The following is a 27968-nucleotide window of genomic DNA, read 5'->3' on the forward strand; positions in this document are numbered from 1 at the left end:
TCTGTTAGATTGCAAGGTCATCTCCTGTACACACCCTCTTTAACCCCACAGATTTTCGATTAGATTCAGATCTGGGCTCTGGCTGGGCCATTTCAAAACTTTAATCTTCTGGTGATTTGGATGTATGCTTTGGGTCATTGCCACGCCGAAAGATAAAGTTCCTCTTCATGTTCAGCTGTCTAGCAGAAGCCTGAAGGTTTTGTGCTAATATTGACTGGTATTTGGAACTGTTCAGAATTCCTTCTACCTTGACTAAGGCCCCAGTTCCAGCTGAAGAAAAGCAGCCCAAAAAAAATTATGCTGCCACCGCCATGCTTCACTGTGGGTAGGGTGTTCTTTTGGTGATGTGCAGTGTTTTTGCGTCAAACATATCTTTTGGAATTATGGCCACAAAGTTCAACATTGGTTGAATCAGACCAGAACACATTTTCCCACATGCTTTTGGGAGACTTCAGATGTGTTTTTGTACAATTTAGCCGGACTTGGATGGTTTTCTTCTTGAGAAAAGTCTTCCGTCTTTCCACTCTACCCCATAGCCCAGACATAAGAATAAAGGGAGATTGTCAGATGTACCACACAGCCAGTACTTGCCAGATATTCCTGCAGCTCCCTTAATGTTGTTGTAGGCCTCTTGGCAGCCTCCCAGACCAGTCTTGTTTTTTTCAATCAATTTTGGAGGGACGTCCAGTTCTTGGTAATGTCACTGTTGCGCCATATTTTCTCCACTTGATGACTTCACTGTGTTCCATGGTATATCTAATGTCTTGGAAATTCTTTTGTACCCTTCTCCTGACTGATACCTTTTAAAAATGAGATCACGCTAAAGCTTTGGAAGCTCCCTGCGGACCATGGCTTTTGCTGTAGGATGAGACTAAGAAAATGTCAAGCAAGACCTACTAGAACAGCTTTATTTGGGGTTAATCAGAGGCACTTAAAATGAAGGCAGGTGTGCACCGACTCCTATTTAACATGATTTTGAATGCAACCACATTTTAGTTTATGTTTAACCCCCCCCCCCTAAAAAGATTTCAGTTTGTTTTTCAATCAAGTTGTACAGTTCATAGGGGACATTAAAAAAAAAAAAGATGGAAAAAGTTAAAGGATTCATCTGTCTCATTTTTTACTTCACAGAAACCTGAAATTTTAACAGGGGTGTGCAGACTTTATATTCACTGTGCATCTCTCCATCTCAAAAACCGGATCGCATTCCTCAAAAGTCACACACAACTCTTTTCTATAAGTGCAGGTCAAATGCACATATATAAAACACCATCTATAGAAAATCATGCTATCCTGATTCCAAATCGGGCGGCTAAAAATGCAATGCAAATCGCATATATGAACCAGAGCTCAGGGCACATGAGGTTTTTTTTCTTAAATCTGCTAGTATTTAATGCCCACTATTGCAGCATTTCTCCCAAAACAATGCTATGCATACGACCCCATCAAAACATTTAGCATTAATCCACACTGAGATGAATTAGAAGATAAACACAACGTGAATTTTTTCTCTCTAACCGACATCTCAATCACTAGCAGCAAAAAAAAGAAAAAAAAAAAAAAAAAAAAACCACGTTTTAGTTTGTTATAAAACTTGGTAAATAAGAATACAGCGTACATGTCCCTTCTGAGGAATGCCGATTACCAGCTCTCCTCATGAGTTGTCAGTGTGAGTTTGTGAGGAGAGAAATGCTGATAACCAGCATTTCCTTTACATGTGTTCAGCTGTGATTGGATACAGCTGATCACATGACAGAGCTGACATCTGCCTTTTTCTGTTGATCGGTGACCCTCTGTGTCCGAGGGACACAGCACACCCCTGATAGTCGCGATGCGCGCCCCCGGAGCCACGCATGCGTTGTTAGAGTGGGAGGACGTCATATGACATCCTCCCATAACGAGAGAACCGCCTTGCGCTAGTCACTTCCTTATATGGCGGGTGGGAGGCGGTTAAAAGTAAATCCACTAAATAAATGGGGCAATTAACAGATACAGGTAATATATACAGAAACAGATACAGCTAAGTGTATACAGAAATCTTGACTTTTCCTATAGAAGTTGCTCTTAACCCTCACCTTCCAACTAGCCAACCAGGTCACCCATTTAATTAAAGGGCCAATTGGAAGACTTGGGTGGGGGAGGGAGCGGAGGCCAAGATGGAACTAAATAAAAATTATGCATCTCTCAAAATTTGCATATTACTTCATATCACTGGATCTGTTCATTTTAACATATGTTCATACGTTCTCTCGATTTATGCATTAACCATGATGAATTTGAATTGCCCAAGTACATGACAGATTTACGTTACTTTTCACTGTAACTAACATGACAGATTGCCTCTTTTAAAAGGAGAGGCTAGGTCATTTTCTAGGTGTATGAGCTTGCTGCTCTCAGTCATATTGTCGAAGGCCTAAGCAGGCTTCCTGCATGTTTAGCACGGTTACACTTCAAGAGGAAATATGCCTAGTGAAGTGAAACAGTGCTCGTACTGCGGTTATGTTCCCCAAACTGAAGGAGTAAAAACAAATCTCTGCCAGAAACCATGTGATGTGCACCCAAACAGTAGACATCCTAAAAGAAAGATCTTCCTCAGTCAGTTGGCCAGAAAAATTAAACTACTCGCATTTATGTTTAAAAGTTACTATAAGAATTTCTCCTCATCTCCTGTCAGTAAGCTTGCAGTGTTAGACTGACAATCTGGAGAATGCAGTATAGTCTGAATGGCCAAAACTGCTCCCAACTTTCCTTTTCTGAGTCCTGGAAAAAGTTAGAAAAATCATTAAAGCTGAGCTCCAAGGAGCTACCTCCTATCCCTCTTGTATTGAGCTGTACTGTTGCTGCATTGTCTCCCCTTATATTGTAAAGCGCTGAGCAAACTGTTAGTGCTCTATACAGTATTTTCTGGCGTATAAGACTACTTTTTATACAAAATATACCCCAAAAATTGGGGGTTGTCTTATACGCATGGTATAAAATGTGAACCTCGAGTTTGTTTGGGTCAAGCTGGCTGGATGTGTGGTAATACTGTACATACAGTATACCGCGCTGAGCCAAGCTGGCTCAAAACAAATGTCCCTATGACAGATTAATCTGTCAGCCCGCTGGATGCGAGGTATAGACAGTATACTGCGCTGAGCCAAGTGGTATCGAAACAATGATCCAGTGCAAGTATGCTATACCAGTGTGATCCCTGTGAAAGCTGGAAATCACTTTTGTATTCGCCACCACTTCCATGATCCCTGCTGTCTTCTGGGTCCATTGCCAAGCAACTACCCTCCTATTTGGTGAACAAAGGTGGGGGGGGGGGGGTTCACTTGCTCAGCACCATTTACAGAACATTTTGCTTTGTATGAGATTTAGATTGGGATGTCACCACCCCCCTTTCAACCTCATCCAATAAGAAAGATGCAAGGTGTTCTGTGAATGGTGCCCATGTCAAGCAAGCGGCACAGAAACTTTAGACTACCGCAGTGATTTCCAGCTTCCACAAGGATCCTAGAAGTATGGAATATGCATACTTACATTTGTCCATGCTGCACTGATGTAACTATGTTATAAAATACGTATCTGGAATCTGGGCACTGACCTAGAACAAACCTTGATCTATGTATTTTACATTTTTTTTTTAAAGTTATCTAGAGCCCGTTCACACATATGCAGATTGGATGTGGTTCAAACTGCATCCAATACGCATGACATATGAAAAAACATTGCTTCTTATGGTGCCTATTCACATATGTCCGGTGAACTAGTGGTGCAGATTCAGTGCGGTCTGAACTAGTTTAAAATAATATTGTATTGTTTTACTGAGGGTTTAGATATTCATTAACCTCCCTAGCGGTCTGATTATGTCAGTATTTCTGTGCTCAAAGTGGTAAACTTTTTTGCATGGAAATATATTTTTTTATTGTAAGCCTGTAATTTTTAGGAATAACTCACTGAAATCTGTCCAAACAAGAGTCTAGCAAACATCCCGGGTATGAAAATTTGAAACACGAAATCATAAATTATAATATAATAAATCATAAAAAATTTAATTCCATATAATCAAACCAAAAACATTGAAATTTGAAAAAGTGCCAAGTTCGTACATCACTGAGCAAAGTCACAAAATTGTATTCAGTGTCTGACGAATTTCCCCACGAATCATTATCACTCAATTCTGCAAGTAGTTCTAATTTACTATCGCTGTTCTCTAGCTGGTCTAAAACTGCTTTTGACCTAAAAGGGACGCTTTTTGGACGCCATGTACGTTTCTCAGTTTCCAGGCAGAAAAAAAAATTAAATATGCAGGCAGGGCACAGGACAAAATGTATGTGAAATGCTTTGATACAGTAATGTTTTACTATGTGATTTTAGTGAATATCACTTTGTCATTCAAATGTCCTGCTGTTCCGTCCCTGTACATCGACGCTCGCAGGGGATGGAACCCAGAAGACAGATGTCGGCATCCGCCAGATTACATTGCCGGGGACACTGCAGAAAGGACATCGTGGGAGCGCAGGACAAGGTAAGTGATCGAGGGATAGCAGAGCAGCGCCGCATGGTATTTCCGAGTGTAGCTCGGGGTTACCCCTTGTGGTACTGAAACTTTACCCCGAGCTACACTCGGGAATACCACCAGGGAGGTTAAGGTAGAATTTCAGGTTTACTTTGCCAGCTTGGACGAAACGATTTCCATTACTCAGTCATGCGATCGCTGTGTGCTGTACTACTCTAGAAGCGGTGCTCTGTAACAGTGTGGGAACTTCCCATCTGCTGCTGGAACTAGAGTCAGCCTGAGTGCCTCTCAGCCATTCAGTAGAAGCCTTGTATTTTATCAATGAATGCAAACTCTGTGATTGGCCATGGTGGAAACAGCAGTAATCCACCCGCCTCTCCACCTCGGTCAGAGGAAGCTTGTATTCATTGATAAAATGAAAGGCTTCTCCTGAATAGTGAAGAATCATTCAGGCCGACTTGATTTAGTTCTAGGAACAGAAGTTGTCGCCCATACAGCAGGGGACCACAGTGCCCCTTTGTGTATGCAGTGGATCCTAGTAAAATGCAGTATATTACAGAGCATAGAGCAGTCACATTGGTTTTGAATTAAAGTGAAGTCCCACCCAAAAGTGTAAGCTCTGCTTTCCTGCTCCCCCCCGCTGCCACATGGGGGGGTGTTGACAGGTACCTGCTCCCATGTCTGCCTCAGTTCCCGGAGGTCCAGCACCCCGGGACACTTCCAAGGTCCCAGAGGACTGCAGACCACTCACACAGTGCAATGTGCTTTGTGTATGGGCATTAGGAAGCCTACCGGCTTCACCTAGTCAAGATGACAGCGCCAGCACTCAAAAGCACTGTGCACAGGTCTTCTCCCTCACAGGACACACAGGCAGCAACAGAAGCCATAGGCTTATGCCACTGTCAGTTAAAACCTACAGCCCAGCTCATGCGCAAGTGCCCCAACAGCACATGGCTTGCTAGGAGGGCACACGTGGGACCCCAAAAGAGCATGTACAGGGCTGCTCTTTGCAATACCACTGCACAGAGCAGGTAGGTATATTATATATATATCTCCCTAAACACACTTTAAAAGTCAAAGTAAACTTGGAATTCTGCATGAAGCAATGAATTGTTCTGGTCCAGCCAATAAGCTTGCCTTCCACCTCTTCCTCTCATGCCTCCTCAATGCACACTGAATCAGCACTATCACCAAGAAAGTGGACCTACTGTAGGCACAGTGACAAGGTCTCGCAGCAATACTAAACTAGGAAGCATGACTGAGCTTACTGAAGAGAGCATGTGTACATTTCCTGGCAAATTCGAGGCCAAGTCCACCTTTTGCCAAAAAAGGAATGCATCCATATTTGCAAATAAATGTGCATTTTTTGCGCTTCAAACCCACAAAGCATTGCAACTGTAATCAGTGGATCATGGGTGCAATGCACAGGCTCCTGTAGAATTTTTCTGCAGCCACTGGTCCATACTGGAGGTACAGACCTTGGATAACAGGGTCAACAGGATCCTAAATATTGGTGAACCCTTTGTAAGAAAGGCTTATCTGGAAGTTTTCCATTTGTAAAATATTCCCTGCTTATGATCTATAATCATATAATTCTACCTAAGCTGTTGCTCTACACTGCTGACAAATTCAACGAACAAAAACACCTCTTTAAGGCACATGAGCAAGTTTGGGTGGGCATAGCATGTGTCCAATGGTGTGCATTGTAAATGCATAATTGAACTTAAAGTGATCCTAAAGGTTTGGGTTTTTTTTTTTTTTTAAATAAAAAACAAACATGTCATACTCACCTGTTCTGTGCAGTAGTTTTGCACACAACAGCCCAAACCTCTTTGCCTCGGGTCCCCTGTTGATGCTCCTGTATCACCCCCCAACCTGCTGAGTACCCTCAACAGAAAGCCGCTTGCTATGGGGGCACTGGTACTTGCTTCGCTCTGTGTCCATAAGACTTTAAATATCTTCACGTACCTACACAAATTAAAAAGGATGAAAATCTAAAGAACATACACTATGCAGATGGGAAATTTGTTTTCTTTGGAGGAACTGAAAAGGTACTTAGTACATCCCCCACCCGCAGGATAGGAAAGACCCTATCAATACCAAGTATGAGTTAGCAGCAGTAAATGACTCTTATGAAACCTCTGAGCAGGGAAGAAGAGAAGACGCTGCAAGTATGACAACACCATGGTACTATTATAGGCTACTGATTAGGTGAAATCAACTAAAAAGGATCAAGGTTTACCTTCATGCATTCTATTAATGAAGGTTAAAAAAACAAAAAAAAAAACCCCAGACCTTCCTTGCGTAGCAGCCCCTATAATTACCTGAGCCCCATCCTTATGCGCATGAGAGCCTCAGCTCTCCCTCTTCATTGGCTGAGACAGCAGTGGTAGCCACTGGCTCCTGCTACTGTCAATCACAGCCAGCAAGCCAATGAGGACAGAGCTGGGGCAGGGCAGGTCCACACTCCATGTGTGAATGGGTACATAGAGCAGCAGCTAAACAACGAGCCTGCTTGGATGCTCCCATAGCAAGCTACTTGCTCTTAACCACTTGCCCTCCTGAGGATTTACCCCCCTTAATGACCAGGCCTCTGTTTGCTACTTGCCGCTGCACTAATTCAACTGATAATTGCGCGGTCATGCAATGCTGCACCCAAATGAAATTTACGTCCTTTTATCACACAAATAGAGCTCTCTTTTGGTGGTATTCTATCACCTGTGCGCTTTTTATTTCACACTGTAAACAAAAAAAAAAAAACCAAAAATATTGACGAAACAACTATATATTTTTTACTTTCAGCTATAAAAAAAAAAATATATAGTAAACTCAAAGTTGGTTATAAACTTAGGCCAAAATGTATTCTGCTACATGTTTTTGGTTAAAAAAAATCCCGATAAGTGTATATTTATTGCTGTGTGAAAGTTATAGCGTCTACAAACTATGGTATAGATCAGGGGTCCTCAAACTATGGTCTGCGGGCCACATGCGGCCCACCGAGGACATTTATCTAGCCCGCCGGCAGGGTCGTATTTTCGACGAGGAAGGGACACCAAGTACAGGGGTGGGCAGGGGGCTGTTGTACCTTACCTGGCTCTGGTCCCAGCCCAAGACAATCCAGTCCAGGAAGTGCTGCTCCTTCACCCTGGCCACTCACTCCTGATGCTCGGCTCCACCTCATCGGTGATTGGGCGCCAGAACTGTAGCTCAGGAAAGGCACACAGGCGGCCAATCACATGTAAGGAGGCGGAGCCGAGCAGCCCCACGAACATCGAGTGAGGGAGAGGCCGGAGTGAAGAAGGACAGCTGACAGGCAAGTGTGCCGTGCTGATGGGGCTGCTGCAACCAGGTATGCTGGCTGCAGCAGCACCATGCTGGATTAGGGGTCAGCAAGTTAAGTGTCATTGGTGTCAGTGGGAGGAATAGTGCCCCATCATTGGTGTCACTGACACCAACGATGGGGCACCATTCCTCCCACTGACACCAACGATGGGGCACCATTTCGCTCCATAAGCGACACTTGTCCATGCGTCTAACAGAGCAGCTGTTAGACGCATAAACAGCGCTGCGCTAGTTTAATGGACAATTGTGCGGTCATGCAATGCGGTACATAAATTAAATTTACATCTTTTTCCCCCCACAAATTGAGCTTTTTTTCAGTGGTATTTGATCGCCTGTGCGTTTTTTGCGCTGAAAAAAAAATAAATCAAATTTAGCCATAAATTTCTGCCAAAATGTATTCTGCAACATGTCTGCTTAAAAAAAAAAAAAAAAAAAAAAAAAAAAAAACACAATACAGTACAGTACGTGTAAATTAATTGGTTTAAGTTATAGCGTTTACAAATGGCGGGAAAGATACTGGGATTTTAAACATTTTTGATACCAATAATGGTGGCGATCAGCGACTTATGGCAGGACTGCGGCAGACATTCACACACTGGGGGGAACAGACTTGGGGTCACTGACATCCCCAGTGACACCAATACAGTGATCAGTGCAAAAAAACAAAACAAAACAAAACAAAACAAAACAAAAAAAAACACAGACACTGTACTAATGGCACTGGGGAGGAAGGGGTTAACTTTATTTACTGAAAGGGTTAACTGAGGGGAGTGTTTTAAAAGGGGGCGGGGGTGTGTACTGCACAGGAACACGCTGATCCGGAGAGAAACTCTTCTCTCCAGATCAGCATGTCAGGAGCCGACAGGGGACTGACAGAAAGCACAGCTGCAGTGTAAACACTGCAGCTGTCCTCTGTCAGCGATTGCGGCTAATTGCCGGGACACGGTAGGTAATGACCGGCCGTGACCCGGCAACTGACACCCGCGATCGGTGGGCCGGGTAGGGCGGGCGCACGACCCCTACCTATTTTGCAAATGCACTTTTAAACGTGGTTTTGCCCAGCCGTGCCGACCTGCCACCGTATTTCAATGGTGGCTGGTCGGCAAGAGGTTAAAGGAACTCAGCAAGGAGGAGCTAGGAGCACCAGCACAGGATCCGAGAAGAGGATTGGGGTTGCTCTGTGCAAAATCACTATACAAAGCAGGTAAGTATAACATGTCAAAAAACCCACATGCAAGCCTTTAATGTCACTTTACAAGGTATTGGACAGTTTTAGAATTCTTTTCATACCTGTTAAGTTCTGCTGGATGTGAATCACAAAAATGTATTAAAACGAATCAATGTTTAAAATCACTTGGGTGGAACAAAAAAAAAAGTGTAATTTGTGTAAATCAGCCATTACGCAAGTTCTATGTGTTGCTGTGCCAGCCACACCAAACCACTTTAAAAAAGGTAATACGTGACAGTTTCTATTAATTTCCATTATCGTGCACCACAATCTAAAACTTGATCCAAAATGTACACCATTACATCAGTGGTGTAAACACTATAGCAAGAAGGGGGAAGAATGGGAGATATACACACGTATTCCATGATGCATTTTCCCAGTTAGGCAGTCTTCAAATGGTAGAACTCTTGAGTCTTTTATTAAAGGAGGTATAGACACCAGAGAGATTTTAACCCTGTACAAATCAATACCTCATCTGGAATATGCAGTTCAGTTTTGGGCATCAATTCACAAAAAGAACATTGGGGAACTGGAGTACAGAGAAGGGCAACCAAACTGATAGGAGGCATGGAGGAGATCAGCTATGAGGAAAGGTTAGAGGAACTGAATTTATTCTCTTGAGAAGGAGATTAAGGGGGTATATGATCAACATGTACAAATACATCAGTGGTTCATATAGTGAAGTCTGTAGAGTTATTCACCCTGAGGTCATCACAGACAAGGGGGCACTCTTTTCGCCTGGAAGAAAAGAAATGTAATCTCCAAATACAGAAAGGTTTCTTCACAGTAAGAACTGTGAAAATGTGGAATAGACTCCCTCGAGTGGATTGCTTAAAAAAGGCCTGGATTCTTTCTTGGATACACAATACAACTGGATACTAACATTGATAGGTAAAGTTGATCCAGGGAATATCAGTTTGCCTCTTGGGGGCTCAGGAAGAAATTTTTTTCCCCTGCAGGAGCAAATTGCATCATGCTTTGCTGGGTTTTTTGCCTTCCTCTGGATGAACTGTGGGTATAGGAGAACTTTTTTTGTTGAACTGGATGGACTTTGGTCTTTCAGCCATTAACTAAGTAAATATCTGTTCTGCTATAAAATAAACCTACCTCCCTGCTCACTGTCTTCTGTATCATGCACACAGAGCTGCGCATGCCTGGGAGTGATAATATCCCACACCAGCCAATCAAAGCATACTGAAACCAGCACCCAGAAGAAGCTGGAGAAGGTGCCAGTGAGGGACCTTGTGGGTGTCAGGCCATTGAAGCAGAGTTTAGCTACTCTAAGTTCAATATGTCCATGCACATAGAGGAGTTTGGTTCTATTTACTAGTGCACTCAGTCAAAATTTTGAAATTGAGTATTTTGTTGCAGATGCACTCTACCAGAGCTGCCTGCCTCTAAGCAACAAAGGAAACTAGGCAGCAAGAGTTAGGAGGCAGGAGACATTGGCTATGACCACTGCTTACATAATAAATAGCATGTAAAAGGGCAGTGGACAGGGAGGTACCACTAGTCCTGTACAGGACCCAGGCCACCCAGCAGGTGGAGCAAGGGAGCTGGGTGAATCCAATGTGGGCAGGGAGGGTGACTGGCATTGTGAGGGAGGGGATTACTGGAACTAATACATTGTGTGGCTCTCTTCAGCAGCATTGGGGGGGCCTGTTAACCACCTGCCCTCCAGAGAATTTACCCCCCTTCCTGACCAGGCCATTTTTTGCGTTACGGCGCTGTTACTTTGATAGTTGCGAGGCCATGCAACGCTCCACCCAAAATGAAATTTACAGCCTTTCACACGAATACGGCTCTGTGTATTTAGGCTATAAAATCTAATCTAATAATTAGTGTTTTTTTTTTTTTTTTTTAGTTATAAATTTAGGCCAAATATATTCTGCTACATGTTTTCGCTTAAAAAAAAAAAAAATCCTAATACGTGTAAATTAATTGGTTTACGTGAAAGTTATAGTGTCTACAAATGGCCACACACACTTTTTTTCTTCTATTTTTACTGGTAATGGCAGTGATCAGCTATTTATAGTGGGACTGATAGGCATTCTGACACTGGGGGGAACTGAGTCACTGACATCCCCAGTGACACCAATACAGTGATCAATAAAAAGCACTGACACTGTACTAATGGCATTGGGCAGGAAGGGGTTAACATGTGGGGCAATCAAAGGGTTAACTGTGTGCTGTTTTACAGTGGGCTGTTAGCGCTTTCAACTGTAAGCACATTGCTTTGCATGGCTCTGGTATGCAGAGCCATGCAAAGTAGTCTGCAGAAGCTGACAGGGGAGAGAACTGTATTGTTTACATTCAGTTCTCTCCCTCCCTCGGTAATGCTCTGCAGTCACTGGGTGCCGGCGAGTAATCACCAACCAAGACCCGGTGATTGACAGCCAAGGCTGCGAATAGAGGAGTGGGTAGTGCGCATGCCCCCTAGCAGGTAAGGCTAAGGCAACGGGAAAGTGGTTAAGTTGGTTGTATGGGGACCTGTGGCTTCTAACAGCAGCCTTGGAGTAATGTAAACAATGAAAACATTGGTCCAGCAGTAAAAGGGTTAATATTTGATTAACTTACAAGCATGCTCAACCTCAGTGACTCAAAGTTCTGAAGCCAGGGAATCAGAACAGCCAAGCAACTACATTTTTCAGAAAGAGGAAAGCATTAACAACCCCCACCCTCCACTTCTCTCATGACAGGTAAACACCATTAAAAAAAAAAAAAAAAAGGGAAAGTACAGAGAGCAAAATTAAAAAACACACAACTACTTCCCTTGCAAAATAATTCAATTGTGACCATGAATGTCACAGCTAAGGGTTTCTTGTTTATTGCGATCGAACAAAAGATTATACATTAAATGGATAGCAATTTAGGTATAGGCCACAAAAAAAAAAAAAAAAAAAAAAAAAAAAAAACACGACCACTATTGTATTTGTTGTTCTGCAAATGCTAAAAGACTGGCCATGTGTGGCTTTACTAGTCAGGGGCCAGGAACTAATATGGAGCAAACGAGTGTCAGAAATCCTTCTATTGGTCCCATTACTAGGAACGATACTGGCAGATTCCATCTTATAGGAGTCATCTAATCCAGCCCAGACTAATCCAAGTGATACCCCCCAAGCATCATTAACCCACATTTGACAAGTCTTAGAGCTCCTACATACAGCACAGACCTGTGGTTGTCAACGTATGAGCTAAAGGGGGCATCAAATGTAGCCACTGACATCACCAAAGGGCTGCACATAATGTCCAATATATGTAATGCTTGAGAACACGGTCAGACATTGGAGGAAATGAAGGCCAGTAGTTTGAGATGGTGGAAATGCTACATTTCTGGCTGGGGATATGCAGCAGAAGACAAATACAAATCTGAGAACATGTTACCGGAGGATAGTGGAGATCAATGCCATTACCCAAATCAGTGTTCCCACCACAGACTGCTGAGGGCCGCACATCATATACCAAGGGGCACATAGGTTGGGAACCGCGGTCACTGAAACACTTTCGTGTAATCAGAAAGGCTAAAAAGTAATACAAGGGCCTCCCATTATGTCCAGCAGCACTTCTATGCGAGCCCTCACCTTGTAAAAAACAAGCAGTTCAGTTCACACATCTGTGTGTGCGTATATACACTCACCAGCCACTTTTTTTTTTAGATACACCCGTTTAATTGTTTGGTAAAGCAAACTGCTAATCAGCCAATCACAAGGCACCTCAATGCACTTGGGCAACTAGATGTGGGAAAGATGACTTGCTGAAGTTGAAACCGAGCATCACAATGGGGAAGAAAGGGGATTTAAGCGACTTTGAACGTGGCATGGTTGATGGTGCCAGATGGGCTGGTCTGAGTATTTAAAAAAATTGCTGATCTACTGTGATTACCATGCACAACCATCTCTAGGGTTTACAGAGAATGCTCTGAAAAAAGAGAAAATATCCAGTGAGTGGCAGCTGTGTGGACGAAAATGCCTTGTTTATGTCAGCAGCGCTATAAATTATGGCAGGTGTGTACTGACTCCTATTTAACATGATTTTGAATGCAATTGCTTAATTCTTAACACAGCTACATCCCCAGTTATAAAAGGGTGTGCACACTTATGCAACCACATTATTTTAATTTGTTTATGTTTACTCCCCCCGTAAAAGTTCATTTTTTTTTCTTCAATCGAGTTGTACAATTTATAGGTCATATGAAAGGTGAGAAAAGTTCTGAAATGATTTATCTTGGTCTCATTTTTTTTACATCACAAAAACCTGACATTTTAACAATGGTGTGCAGACTTTTTATATCCACTGTACATGGTACAACAGACAACTCAATACCAAATGTTTGGGTAGTATTTAATTGGAAGGGTACACATGCTTTTTCAGTTATCTTAGTCCCACTACAAAGTCCCACATATACCTGTTGATCCTGCCAGTGAAGTCCACCTAATGTTTCCTGTGATTGTGTAGCAATGGTGCTGCACTGTTCCTGATATCCGAGTTGTCATTCTCATGTGTCTGATTGTACTACAGTGAGGTGAGCAGATTCACAAGCCTGTAGCTGGTCAATCAGCACCTGGCCACCCAGACTGGTAGTACTACCTGATGTTAACACCTTCCCACTGTGAGCTGCAGTGTCTGGAAGGGGAGCTGGCGATTTCTGTTTACTGTCATTCTGGACTTTTAATCACACTCTAACTACTTGCCCTCCTGAGGATTTACTCCCCTCCCAAGCCATTTTTTGCATTACGGCGCTGTGTTGCTTTAACTGACAATTGCGCAGTCATGCAACGCTGCACTAAATTTACATTTACAACCTTTCCAGCCCCCCCATGACTAGAGCTTTCATTCGTTGGTATTTGATCGCCTGTGCGTTTTTTGCGCTAAAAAAGAAAAAAAAAAAATAGAGAAAACAATATTACTGGGGGGGGGGGGGGGGGGCGATGTGTAAAGCCATCCAGAGCAGTGTGCCTGAGCCGACAGGGAGGACTATTCGTAAACAAAGCAGCCCTCCTCCCCAGAGATACTTAGCAATCACCGGCCAGGACCAGGTGATTAACAGCCGTGGGTAGGGCACTCCCTACCCGGAAATACAAAATTTTACACATACATACCCCTGCCACCCTGTAGCAGTATTTCTGCTATAGGGTGGCAGGGAAGCAGTGAAAGCCCAACTCTAAGAAAAGGAGGGGGGGGGGGGTCTGGGAGGAAACCTACCCTTGCAGTCGGGTTTCTATGCACTGCAAGGGTTAATTGCACATTATGTCTAGGGCGGTTTCACAAGAGGCTTTAGTATTTACTGGTATACCTGCTGAAGCTTGGCTCCATCTGTAAGCTGAGCCTCGGTGTAATCAAAGTACACTACAGAACTGGCGGGAGATTGAAAAAAGTAAAAATATGACACTCAATACATTGTAATCTGTTAGGTGAAATGGTTTGATACAGTAATGTAATACTAAGTTTTCTCCCTAGTGCTTTGTCCTGCCTGCACTTTTACGGTTCTTTCTGCCTGGAAACTTGAGAACGTCCACGGCATCCAAAAAGCGTCCCTTTAGGTCAAAAGTGGTTTTAGATCAGCTAGAGAACAGCGATAGTAAATTAGAATCACTTGCAGAATTGAGTGATAACGATTCGTGTGGAAATTCGTCAGACACTGAAAACGATTTTGCGACAGAGCTCAGTGATATGCGAACTTGGTGCTCTATTCCAAATTGCAGTGTTTTTGGTTTGAATACATTGAATTAAATTTATTATTATAATTTTCACACTTTATGATACCCGAGATGTTAAAGCCTAACACGACATTTATTGTCCCTTAAACAGTTTGTTTGGGCCATCTTGGCCCAAAAGGTGTTAATTCATTTCATTGGCCAGAATAATTTATTCTGGCCATTGAAATTAATGTTCAAGCGCTTGATGCGCCTGGCGTTAAACACATTTACACACGGCAAGCTTTTTTTTTTTTTTTTTTTTTTTAAATCCTGCTGTTCCTGGATGCACTAGCAGTGTGTTTTATGCCACTAAAGGCCTATGTATGCATGGACACATAGGCTAACATGGGGGGGCTTTAGAAGCAGGGAAAAAAAAAAACAAAAAAAAAACAAAAAAAAAAAACAAAAAAAAAAAAAAAAAAAAAAAACACAGACACCCCTAAAATCAGCATTTTTAATGTTCAGGGTGCACGAGTCAAAGCGACTGTTGCTAATCTTGTCCATAGAACACAGAACATAGATTACTCCCTCCCCACAACAAGTCTCTGCAGTAGTAAAAGTCACCCCCTGCTGAAGAATCATTAGAAACTGAAACTTCTGGGAGTGTGAAAAGTCTAGACTCCTCACAGCGGTGCCTCCCTCCTACCCCTGCTTTAATGCCGGACACAGACATCAGAGTGCTTGGAGTTCAGCAGTCAATACATTGTAACTGACCAGGAAATCTGCAGATCAGAGTTCTGACTTTATGAAGATTCAATCACACCAGGTCTTCTGAGCAGTGTTCACCTGCATAGATCACAGACTAATAGTCAGTTCACACACATTCCCGTGTGGTTCGGTTTTGCAGCCCATTTATTTGAATGAGTTGCAAAATAAACAGGACTGCAGAAAAGTAGTGCAAGTACTACTTTTTACGAACGCACTGCACCAAACTGCATGGTACTACAATACCATGAGATGTGGTTCCTGCAAACACAGCGTGTCTTAATCAACATTAAATGTTTTTAATATTTATATTACTAGCATTAGTATTTAAATAGGAACATATAGCATATTTTATCTTTTAGCTTACCTTCAATTGCTTCCTGGTTTTTCGCCTAAGCAAATGATGTTATACATTCCAAGAGTCTTCATGGGCATTGGTTTCTTTTAACTAGAGGAAGGGAGGAGGGGCTTTCCCAGCCAAGCACACCCTCCTGCTGGCGCTAAGGGCAGACGGATTCCAGGAAGTTCTACATGAATCAGCTGCCCTTGATTAAGATGGCCACGGCTAGAAATGCTAGGGGGTGTTTTTCAAAGTGAGTTCTCAACAAAAAGCATGGAAACATGGATGGAGTTTCACTTTAACACAAAGGCACATCAAAATCTATTTATGTGGCCTGAACCTCTGCCCATATTTACTGCAGAGACACTATGAGTCTCTAAGATGCTCATTTTGTACCGAATCATGTTGCTGACCTGCTGCCAATTAACCCAACTAGTTCCAAAATGTTCTTCCAGCTCTTCCTTGTTAGTACCACTTTTTGTGGCCTTGTCCCAACATTTCTGAGATGTGTTATTGCCAATTACAAAATTACCTTTTTTTCCTTTAAAATTGTCAGGTTGCTCAGTTTAAACATTTGATATGTTCTCTATTGTGAATAAAATATGGGTCTATGAGATTTGCAAACCATTATAGTCTGTTTTTAATGTACATTTTACACAGCGTCCCAACTTTTTTTGTAATTGGGGGTTGTGTTTCCATGGCACTGATAGCCAGGCAACTAGCATTCTTAAAAGGATGCCAGGCACTGTATATATCTCCGTAAAGGTTTCCTTGTGTGGGGATCATACAATCAGACTGTATGAAGCCCATACTCATTAAAGTGGTTGTAAAGGCTCAAGGTTATTTACCTTCATGTACTCTATGCATGAAGGTTAAAAATGTTCAGTGTGCAGTAACCCCCCCCAATCCTTACCTGAGCCCCCTCCGATCCAGCAACATTCTCAACAGCCTCTGCTGTCTGGGGACTCTTCCTCATTGGCTGAGGCAGCAGTGGGAGTCCATTGGCTCCTGCTGCTGTCAATCACAGTCAGTGGGATAATAAGGAGAAAATGGGGAGGTGGGGCCACAGCTCTGTGCAACTTATGAACGCAAAGAGCAGCGGCTCGGGGACAAGAACTTAGCAGTGCCCCCAGGGTGAGCAGCTTTTCCTGGGGACACTGCTCGGGGGGGGTGGGGGGGGGAGCCAATAAAAAAAAAAAAAAAAAAAAAAAAAAAAAAAAAAGAAGAGGATCGGGGCTGCTCTATGCAAAACCACTGCACAGAGAAGGCAAGTATGATGTGTGTTATATTGGGGGGAAAAAAAAAAACAAAAAACAAAAAAAAAAAAAAAGTGTTTCTTTAAAGTTTTGTAAATGAAGTAATTTTTCTCCTTCACCGATTCAACGGATGGGCACTGATTGCCAGTTAACATGAGCACCGATGGGGCTACACTGATCACCAGGACACTGATGGTCAGTGCAGATGTCCCCCTACGAAATGTCACTTACCGGCTCTCCTGTTGCATGAGGAGAGGACTGCCAATAACTAGCATTTCCTATTTACCCTGGGATCAGCTGTGATGGGGCACAGTTGGTCACATGGTAAAAGCAGCTGAGCTTGGCCCTTTCCTTAGTCACGTGATCAGCTTTGTCCAAAAAGCTGAACGGTCACCGATCCGATCGCGCACCGTGCACACCCCAAGTGGTGCTCGGGGGGGGGGGGGGGGGTGAGTCTGGGAGGACCGCACTGTAGTCTTTTGGCTATAGTGTGGTCGGGAACTGGTTAGAGTATAACCAAAAAAAAAAAAAAAAAGTGACCTTTAAGTTTTGGATGGAGTGGAGAGAGATTGTCTGTGCCCCTGTTAAGCTGGCCATGCACTATACAATTTTCTGACCAATTTTCTTTAGATTTACCTTCAACTATGTAGTACAATGGCCCACCTAATTAGATACAACTGAAAGTGTTTAGGTTTGATCCTATATTATAGGTCATTTGGCAAATCAAAACAAAATACTCTAGAAAATTGTATAGTGTATGGCCAGCTTAAGGGAGAGTCCCTCTCTAGTTGTCCTGTTTACAGTTCTCATTGAAAGTAAATGAGAACGAAAATCCCAAGTTTTGGGTTGTCCCCAAAAAGTAAAACCAAAAATGTTCCATTGGGGACACTAGTTATGGTGACCTGGGGGTCCCCAAGGAATTCCTTTAATTTGCAGAGAATTTCTCACTTACCATTTTGGCTATGGGACAGGAAGTGAAGGTAAATCTCTCCAATAGGACACAGATGCCAAAAATAAAATTGACAAAGCTTATAACCCCATCTCACCATAAAAAAAAAAAAAAAAAAAAAAAAAACCCACACAAGTTTTACCTATAGTTCTATACTTTAACCTCTTCCTACTGGGGTCACATGTGCAGCAACATGGAGGTGGCCATTAACACTGATCATATAAATGGTGCCATGCTGTGTGCGCAGACTTGGTGCCTCCAGATCAGTGAGAAGCGGTTATGGACAGTTCACGGTCAGGCTGCATGCACACCTGTGCAGAGTAATTTTCAGGCCTTTTCATTGGAGAGTTTGAGTGTTTTTAGAAGTATATTTCAAGCGTTTTACAGCTTGAAGTGTTTTTATTTAGCCCACAGAAAGCACTAAGGGGGAGGAGAGGTGGAGAAGATAAGGCATAGAGAGCTGCTGTTTGCACAGAATATGCACAACAAAATGCTTATACGCGGAGCTCATGAGCAGGTGCTATGATTGCACAGAGTGGCGACAGTCAGGAGCCCCTCCTACAAGACCGCATTCAAACCTGAGCGATTTTTTGCTTGAAGTTTCAGGCCCGTTCACATCCTGTGATTTGAGATCGTGGGCAGAATTGTCGTGACTCCAAATCGCACTGCAAAACATGCATGCATGTTTGGGTACCATTCATTTTTTAGTGCGGTGCAGTTTTTCTGCAATTGTGGAGTGGCAAAATGCATTGCGCAAAGCAGCTGGTCAGCCAAAAAAGGGGCATGACCTACTTTTCGGCGACAAGGCAGGCACAATTGCACCACAAGTGCTTTGCAGGCACAATTGCACCGCGTTAAGGTGCAAAAAAAAAAAAAAAAAAAAATTATGAACGGCACCTAAGCATTTTGCTGAAATTGCAGTGTGATTTAGAATCAGCGATAGTGCCCGCGATCCCAAAATGTGAACAGGATCTGAAGATTTAAAGTGTTGCTAAACCCACAACAGTAAAATCAGTCTGTATATGCAGTAAAGCATGCTTGTTATACTCACTGTGGAACCTAAGGGGTTACTACTCTACATTGTGTAAAAAGGCTGTTTGATCCTGTCTTCTCTGATCCTCCCGTTCTTCCTGTGTCCCCTTCATCTCCTGATAAGACATATGGTGTGTGGAGACTCTGCACATGCTCAGTTTGGTGTGTATTGCTAGAGGGTTTTTTTTTGGGAGAGCGCATGTGATCAGCACAGGGCCAATCAGCACTGTCCATACATAGGTCAGGGGTTCTGCATCCTCCTAGAGCAGAAAGAAAACTGCTCCTACAAACTAACACACGTTCTGCTGGACACTGGAGAAAAGGAATTTAGCAGTTTATATTTACTAAGATAATTGCACTTCTATGTTCTGTGGGAGACCGGATATAGTGAATGCATGATCCTGGGTTTAGTTCACATCAGTGCTTGCGGTACCAGTGCGCTACAGGTGCAGAAAGAAGAAAAAAAAAAAAAAAAAAAAAAAAAAAAAAAAAAAAGGCTGGATTTTTCTCTGTACAGAAGTGTACTGGAACGCGGTAAAATGCATCAAACAAACAATGGAATGCACATGTCCCTAATTAAATTGGAAAAAAAAAGCGCACTGTAACAAACGCACCTGAACGCGTCAAAAACAAAAATGCGTAAAAGTGGCTGGAATGCATCTGGACTGAGTATCTATAGTGTGACCCGTCCCTGGGGTTCTGCATCCTCCTAGAGAAGAAAGAAAACTCCTACAAGCTTTAACGTGCTCAGTTGAACACTGATAGAAGTCACAAGACTGCTCTAACTGCTGATGAGGAAAAGGATTTAGCAGTCTATATTTACTAAAATAATCGCATTTCCATGTTGTGTACTGTGGGCGACCGGATATAGTGAACGCGGGACCCCGGGTTTAGTAAGGGCTTGTTCACCCTGGACTACACTTCTGACTCTTCAAAAAAAAAAAAAAAAAAAAACCCTATAGTGCGAGTATGGGCATTAATGAGCTTTAGTATGGGTACTTTACAATATTCCCAAAACTCCTTGTGCGCGGTTTTGAGGCATTTTATAAGCATTTAAAACTGCACCAGAAACGCAAATAAATTGCAATGGTATTAACGCTCCGCAACCGCACTGCATACGCCTGCCAGGATGTTTGTGGAGCATCACCATAGCCTTAAATTGGAGGCGTTGAAAGGCATTTAAAATGCGGGACTTTAAAAGCCGGAGTGAACTAGGCCTAACACTTTAAGAAAAAAATAAATAAAAATCGCAGAGGTGTGACTGACACCTTGTAGGCGGGGATCCCGACTGTCATCACTTTGTGCCAATCACAGAGAGAACCTACTCGTGAGCCCCGCCTACTAGTCCCCAGTATGACAGGCATTTAAAGGGCCAGCAGCAGGAGGTATACTACCTGAACACAGGAGATCAGAGTGATTTTCTGGGTCAGGCCCCCCCAATCACACCCCAGTATTGTGCATCACATGACGGCTATACTGCTCGGTCCTGGCCTCTCCCCATTACATGTCATCACAGATCTCATAGGAGGTGACCTCCCGGGTGCCGAGTACCTGATCCGCCCCGAACGGGGTGATGTTGGCCTTGACGGATCCGACTCCCAGCGCCACGACGACCAGTCCTGCGAAGAGCGGGGCGGCACAGTAGCGGAGGCCGTGCTCGGGGCACGGCACGTAAGATCCATTGATGGCGGAGGCATTGGCGGTGGTGCAGTTGTCCACGATGACCAGGTGCAGGTCCCCGCAGAAGACGGAGCGGGTAGCGGGGTAGGTGATGAGGGGGAAGAGCAGCATGCCCAGCAGGTAGAGCACCATACTCAGCAGGATGGTACTGAAGCGGCCGGCCAGCGCGTCTGCCAGCCACCCCCCGAACGGAGACACCAGGTAGGTGATCCCCATGAAGAGCAGCAGCGCTTGGCTGGCCTGGGTGCCCTCCCAGTTGTAGATGGGTCCATTGAGGAAGAGCACCAGGTTGGAGGTGATGCCATAGAAGGCCACTCTCTCCAGCAGCTCGGACAGCAGGACGGCGGCACAGGCCAGGCGGCGGCCCGAGAACACGGATGGAGGAGGCGACTCTGAACGGCCGCTCAGCAGCGGGCTCAGCTCTCCCGAATCTTCCATGGCTGCGATCACCCAGCCCGGCCCGTACACACTTCTCCTCCGGACTAGACTGAATCCACCGTCCCTGGCAGCTCTACCACGCCCACCGCGCTAATCACAGGCTCCTCAATCCTCCATATTTCACTGCGGCACCGCCCCCATGACACGCCCACTAGCCACAGCTGTCAGCTGCCCACCAATGAGGCAAGTGCGGTCTACAGGGCTGCGGGAAGGCTGCTGAGCTGGCTGTCATGTGACCGAGATCAGGCTGATTGAAAGTACACAAGCTTCACGTGCTTCTTAGTCGCAGCGTGATTTCCAGGGAGCCAGGATTGTGTCATGCTGGAGACATAAACATTGATCCTGATCATCAGGATGTCCAGCGAGGCGCCTTCAACTGTGTTCATCAGCAATAAAGGATACGTTCACCTTTTAACCCCTTACCTACCGTGCACTTTTACCCCCTTCCTGCCCAGGCCAATTTTCAGCTTTCAGCCCTGTTGCACTTTGACAATTGCGCGGTCATGCAACACTGTATTCAAATCAAATTTTTATCATTGTTTTCACACAAATAGAGCTTTTTTTGGTCGTATTTAATCACCGCTGGGTGATTATTTTTTTGCACTATAAACAAAAGCAACAAATTTAAAAAAAGGGTTTTTTTGTTTCTATTATAAAATTTAGCACAGGTAATTTTTCTTCCTCACTGATGTGCGTTGATGAGGCTGCATTAATAGGCAGCACTGATAAGATGGCATGGATAGGCGGCAGTGATCAGCACCGATAAGGTGGCACGGATAGGCGGCACTGATGGGCACTGATAAGATGGCATGGATAGGCAGCACTGATAAGGTGGCACGGATAGGCAGCACTGATAAGGTGGCACGGATAGACAGCACTGATGGGCACTGATAAGATGGCATGGATAGACAGCACTGATAAGGTGGCACGGATAGACAGCACTGATGGGCACTAATAAGATGGCATGGATAGGCAGCACTGATCAGCACTGATAAGGTGGCACGGATAGACAGCACTGATCAGCACTGATAAGGTGGCACGGATAGGCAGCACTGATGGGCACTGATAAGATGGCATGGATAGACAGCACTGATAAGGTGGCACGGATAGACAGCACTGATGGGCACTAATAAGATGGCATGGATAGGCAGCACTGATCAGCACTGATAAGGTGGCACGGATAGACAGCACTGATAAGATGGCATGGATAGACAGCACTGATCAGCACTGATAAGGTGGCACGGATAGGCAGCACTGATGGGCACTGATAAGGTGGCACGGATAGGCAGCACTGATGGGCACTGATAAGGTGGCACGGATAGGCAGCACTGATGGGCACTGATAAGGTGGCATAGATAGGCGGCACTGATGGGTACTGATAAGGTGGCACGAATAGGCAGCACTGATGTGTACTGATAGACTGCACTGATAGGTGGCACTGACTGGGGGCACTGATAGGCAGCACTGATGGGCAAAACTGATGGGCAGGGCATGTCTGGTGGCACTGACTGGGAGCACTGATGGGTGCAACTGCTGGGCACCACTTATGAGAGGCACTGGTGGGTGACATTGATGGGCACTGATCATCAGTGCCCTGATGATCAATGCCAATCTGTTCTGTGACAATTGCCGTTTATCGGCAGTACTTTCCTCATGACAGCGTGAAGAAAGTGCTGCAGATAACCAGCAACTGTATTTACTTAATGATCTCCTGTGTCATTGAACATAGTTGATCACGTTGTAAAAGGCCACTGTGATTGTCCTTTTACCTAATTGCGATCAGCTGTGGAGATCACCGGGTGCGCGACGCTGGGGGCGTTCTGGGAGGATGTCATGTGATGCCCTCCCAGAACTGGACAACTGCGCTGTAGCCATCATTCGGCTATAGCACGGTTGGATAGAGGTTACACAAAAATAGTAAATGCACATTTTTTGCAGGTAAAAAAATGTGCATTTATTATTTTTGTCTACAGGAACCTGGAAAGCATTGCACCAGCAATCAGTAGATCGCTGATGCCATGTAGGTCTCCTGCAGACCTGTCAGTATATCTGCTTGCTGTACAAGATGCATGAGCAAGCAGATATACTGACAGGAAGCTTCAATGAACTATTATTATTATACAGGATTTATATAGCGCCAACAGTTTGCGCAACGCTTTCCATGCACATTTTTGACGCGTTCTGGTGCGTTTTTGATCCATTCCAGTACTTTTTTATGCGTTACAGTAAATTTTTCCCCACTTTTTCTTCAATTTAATTAGGGACGTGTACATTCCAGTGCGTTTTTGATGCGTTTTACTGCATTCCAGTATAGTTCTGTGCAGACAAAATGCAGCCTGTTCTACTTTTTTTTCTGTATCCGGAATGCACTGGAACTGCAAGCACTGATGTGAACTATGCCATTGACAACCATATAACCTACTTTCTGTGCATTTTGGATGCACAAAAAAAAGCAACTGAAACGCATGTAGTGTGAACTGGCCCTAAAAACCGGTGGAACATATAACGTTCTCAAAGGTGAACTTATCCTTTAAAGTGATACTAAACCCAGGACCCTGCATTCACTATATCTGGTCTCCCACAGTACACACAACATGGAAATGCGATTATTTTAGTAAATATAAACTGCTCAATACCTTTTCTCATAAGCAGTTAGAGCAGTATTGTGACATCTATCAGTGTCTAAAAGAGCACTGGTTAAAGCTTGAAGGATGAGTCAGAGAATGCCCCAGAGGCTTTGTTTTGTAATCCATCTTTATTGAAAACAATAAAAAAGAATTAAAAAAAAAAAGCTTGTAGGAGGAGTTTCTCCCCTGATTGTCCTATGAGGCTGCATAACCCTTGACCCTCTGTCTGGACAGTGCTGATTGGTCTTGTGTTGATCACATGCACCCTCCCAACAAAAATATAACACTTTCTAGCAATACACACCAAACTGAGCATGTGCAGCTTTTCCCCCAAGGCTCTGTTCTATCAGTAGATAGACTAGGGACAGTAGAAGGGGAGGATTAGAGAAGACAGGATTAAACATCCTTTCTTACACAATGCAGATGATTAGGTTCCACAGTGAGTAGAAAAAGCATGTTTTACTGCATATACAGACAGATTTTACTGTTGTGGGTTTAGTAACACTTTAAAGTGGTTGTAAAGGCTCAAGGTTTTTTTTACTCATGCATTCTTCATGTGACTCAAAAAATCGCAATGCGGGTGTGTTTTTTGATTCGTTTTTCCATTCATTTCAATGGGGAGGTTTGTTTTTGGTGCATTTTATTTTACCACACCAAACCTGCACCAAAAATGCAGAAAGCAGGATTTTAAAAAAGACAGCAGACCCGCAACACATCAGTGTGAAGAGTTGCATAGGATTACATGGTCACATGGTTTTCTTCTGTTTTTTAATGCAAAAGTGGAAGAAAAACAGATCAGTGTGAAAGCAGCCTTATGAACCCAAAGGGGTTTACTAAAGCTGGAGAGTGCGAAACCAGGCTCAAATCTGCATAGAAAGCAATCAGCTTCTAACCACAACTTGTTCAATTAGGCTTTGGCAAACACACGGGCGTTCCATATGTCCGTTTTTCATCTGTCTATTTACAGATGAAAAACGGACACCCATGTATAGTATTTCTATGGATTAGCAGATGTAAACGGATGATCATCTGTTTCCATCCGTTAATATCTGCATCTGTTAACATCTGTTTTTTTGACTGGAAGAAAACCCTATTTTTCTTCTGTACAAAAAATGGAACGGACGAAAAACAGATGTAAATGGATGAAAAATGGATGTAAACAAATGAAAAACAGATGTAAACGGATGAAAAATGGATGTAAATGGACATACAGTCCAATTTTTGCATTGGTAAAGGATGTAAAAAAAATAGATGTAAACTGCTAAAAAATGGATGTAAACTGAAGTGAATTGATCCTTTCTTTCTTGGAAAAAACGTGCCTGAACTGATGAAAAAAAAAATGGAAAGCCCACGTGAAAGGATCGTAAAACTTGGAAGTTGATCAGTTTCTATGCAGAAGTGAGCCTCATTTTGCACTCATCAGCTTTAGTAAATAAACCTCATACAGTGGGATTTGGGAGCGAGCACACATCAGTGCCCCTGTAGCATGCAGCTTGCTATTGGGGGCACTGGTCAAGGGGGAGGAGTCAGGGATGCTGGCAGGAGACCCGAGAAGAGGAGAATCGGGGCTGCTTTGTTTAAAACCACTTCACAGAGCAAGTAAATATAACATGTCTGTTATTTATTTTTTTTAAACCACATTTCACCCCCCGGTTCACATATATGCAGCTGTGTGGGCCGCGTTTTGCACGGGCACGAGAGCCCATTCATTTGAAGAAGTCCCTGCACTTGTTTGGAAAACGCAGCCTGCGCGGGAACCTCGGTTTCCAGTATGGTTGCGTCTTCCAGTGCGGGCAGCGTGCCATTAGAACTAATGGCACCCACCTGCGGGTCCGCATTTCTCTGTGCGGGGGGTGCGGCTGCAAAGATTTACGTGCGGATCCGTAGAGGCACCACCCGCACAGATGTGAACCTAGGGTTAATATAACTAAAGTAGAACTACTAGCTTTTTTTCATTTTGTATAGAGAGCACATTCTAACCCCAGTTTTTTTTTTTGTGTTCCCATAGAGGAGATTTCCCTTCACTCCCTGTCCCATATCTTCCAAAACAAGAAGTGAGCAGAAATCCCTGCGAAGTGAAGTAATCCCAGGATTTCACCAGAACGTGTGTGCACATTGGAAGATTTTCACTCTATAAGGCTCCATTCCACTAGCTTTTTTTATGTTAAAAAAATGCTGGTAATAGTCTTTTTTAGTGGCGTTTAGGAGCGTTACCATTGTATTGGAGTTTTACAGTACACGTAGGAACAAAAAGTTAGAAAAAAGCTGTTAGGAACTATTTTTTTTCTGCTCCTAAATGCTGAAGCTTGAAAAACACTAGTAGCCTAAAGTAGTGTGCATGGACACTCAAAATAACACTTTAGCTTCTTGGAGCAGAAAAAAAATGCTGCTAAAAAAAAGGATAACTTCTAGGTGCTTAAAAAAATGCTAGTGTGTATGGCGCCTTAGGCTACGTTCACACTAGCGTTGTGTGCAGGCGGCAGAAAGGCATTTGGGAAGTGTTTTTACCGCTTCCCAAACGCCTTGGACAATTCTACACATTGCAGCACATGGTGCTGTTCTAACGGGAGCGTTAGCGTTGCGTCGCAGAAAAACGGACGCCTCTGGTCGAGTCAGGAGGAGTTGAAGCCTCCTATTCTAGTCTATGCTGCCGCTCCGCAAACGCCCGGCCTGCGTTTGCAGTGCGGTTGTGACGCGTTTGCGGAGCGGTAACACCATTCAAACTTCATTATAGGCGTTTGTAGGGCGTTTTAGGCAAACGCCTAGCAACCGCCGCTGAACTGCGCATGCGGCATTTGCGGAGCGTTTGCCGAGCGTTAAAAAAACGCTCTGCAAATGCTGGACCAACGCTTGCCAAACGCTATAGGGGCATTTGGCAAGAGTTGGTAAAACAGTCAAATGTGAACGAGCTCTTACTGTTCTGGGGACAAAGAAAAAATTGGGGATTTTCTTTCACTTTGGATGATAATAGCCTCCATGCACACTAGCGTTTTTTTACGCTGGAAAAAATGCTGGATAAAAAACGCTGGTAATAGCAGTTTTAGGAGCGTTTAGGAGTGTTAGCATTTTATGAGCATTTTTACAGTACATGTAGGGAAAAAAAGCTGTCGGGAGCGTTTTTGTAGCGTCTAGGAGCATTTAGCATCTTTTTTCTGCTGGAAAAACTCTCCAAGAGTCCTCATGCACACTGGATATTTTTACAGCGGCTGTTTTTGGCTTTTGACGTTTTTTTCTACAGCTAGTAAACCCCCAGCATGTTATCCTCTGTATCCATGCACACATAGACTGTAATCAACTTTTTTTTGGCTGGGACGTTTTTGGCTGGAAAAAAACCACAGGACTAGTGGGTTTCTAGAGGAGTTTTTTTTAGCTGTAAAAATGTTCTAATGTTGAAAAATGCGGCAAAATGCTGTAAATCGTGGTAAAAAGCAGTAAATTGGCATTTTTGGACTTTTTTTGACCAAAACAATAATTTTTTGGTAAAAAAAAGCTAGAAAATGCTGCTAAACACTAATTTAAAAAAGCTGAAAAACTCACGTTTGACGTGTGACTTTACACAGCTAAGGTTACCAGCATTATCAAAACACCCAGTGTGTGTGGAGCCAAAAAGCTCCTAGACACTGAAGCTCAAAAAATGCTAATAGTCTAAAGAAGTTGTGCATGGACACATAGGAGGACACTATTTAGCTTCTAGGAGCAGAAAAAAATATGCTGCTAATAGCTTCTAGGAGCTTAAATAACTCTAGTGTGATGGAGCCTAAATAGAACAAATAGAGTTGGGGAACAGGGACAGCAATACAAACCTGATATGTTTTATTATCTCTTCACTGTATACAAAACTAAAAACAAGTTTTATGTTTTGTTACATTTTAACTTGTTTGACCAAAACTTTAGTCCTCATACACACGTTTTTACAGCGGCTGTTTTTGGCTTTTGATGTTTTTTTTCTACAGTCAGTAAACTCCCCAGCATGTTATCCTATGTGTCCAGGGGCGGACTGACAACTCATTGGGCACCCGAGCAATAGGGGATCTGGGGCCCCTGTGTCCTTGCCCAAACTCAAAAAAGCCTATGAAAAAGGTACCAGGGGCATCTCATGGGGCCCCCTACTGACCCCGGGCCCTCGGGCAGTGCCCGAGTTTCCAAATGGTCAGTCCACCCCTGTATGTGC

The 27968-nt window shown here is 43.6% G+C and overlaps 1 protein-coding gene across 2 annotated transcripts in view; it reads right to left on the bottom strand.

The window, feature by feature from the left end:
* The window catches only part of SLC15A4 (solute carrier family 15 member 4), a 60063-nt gene extending 38743 nt beyond the window's left edge, over window positions 1–21320 (bottom strand). Inside the window, exon 1 of one of the 2 annotated variants that reach the window (XM_089653718.1) lies at window positions 20604–21320. In XM_089653718.1, the coding sequence (XP_089509844.1) occupies window positions 20604–21170 (567 nt within the window). In that variant the 5' untranslated portion in view covers window positions 21171–21320. The remainder of the gene's footprint in view (window positions 1–20603) is intronic. The other variant, XM_089653719.1, reaches the window with a different exon arrangement.
* Between the last annotated feature and the right edge of the window lie 6648 nt (window positions 21321–27968).

Source organism: Staurois parvus, unplaced genomic scaffold (assembly GCF_062004578.1).
Source record: "Staurois parvus isolate SC_StPar_1 unplaced genomic scaffold, SC_StPar_1.0 ptg000719l, whole genome shotgun sequence".
NCBI lineage: Eukaryota > Metazoa > Chordata > Amphibia > Anura > Ranidae > Staurois > Staurois parvus.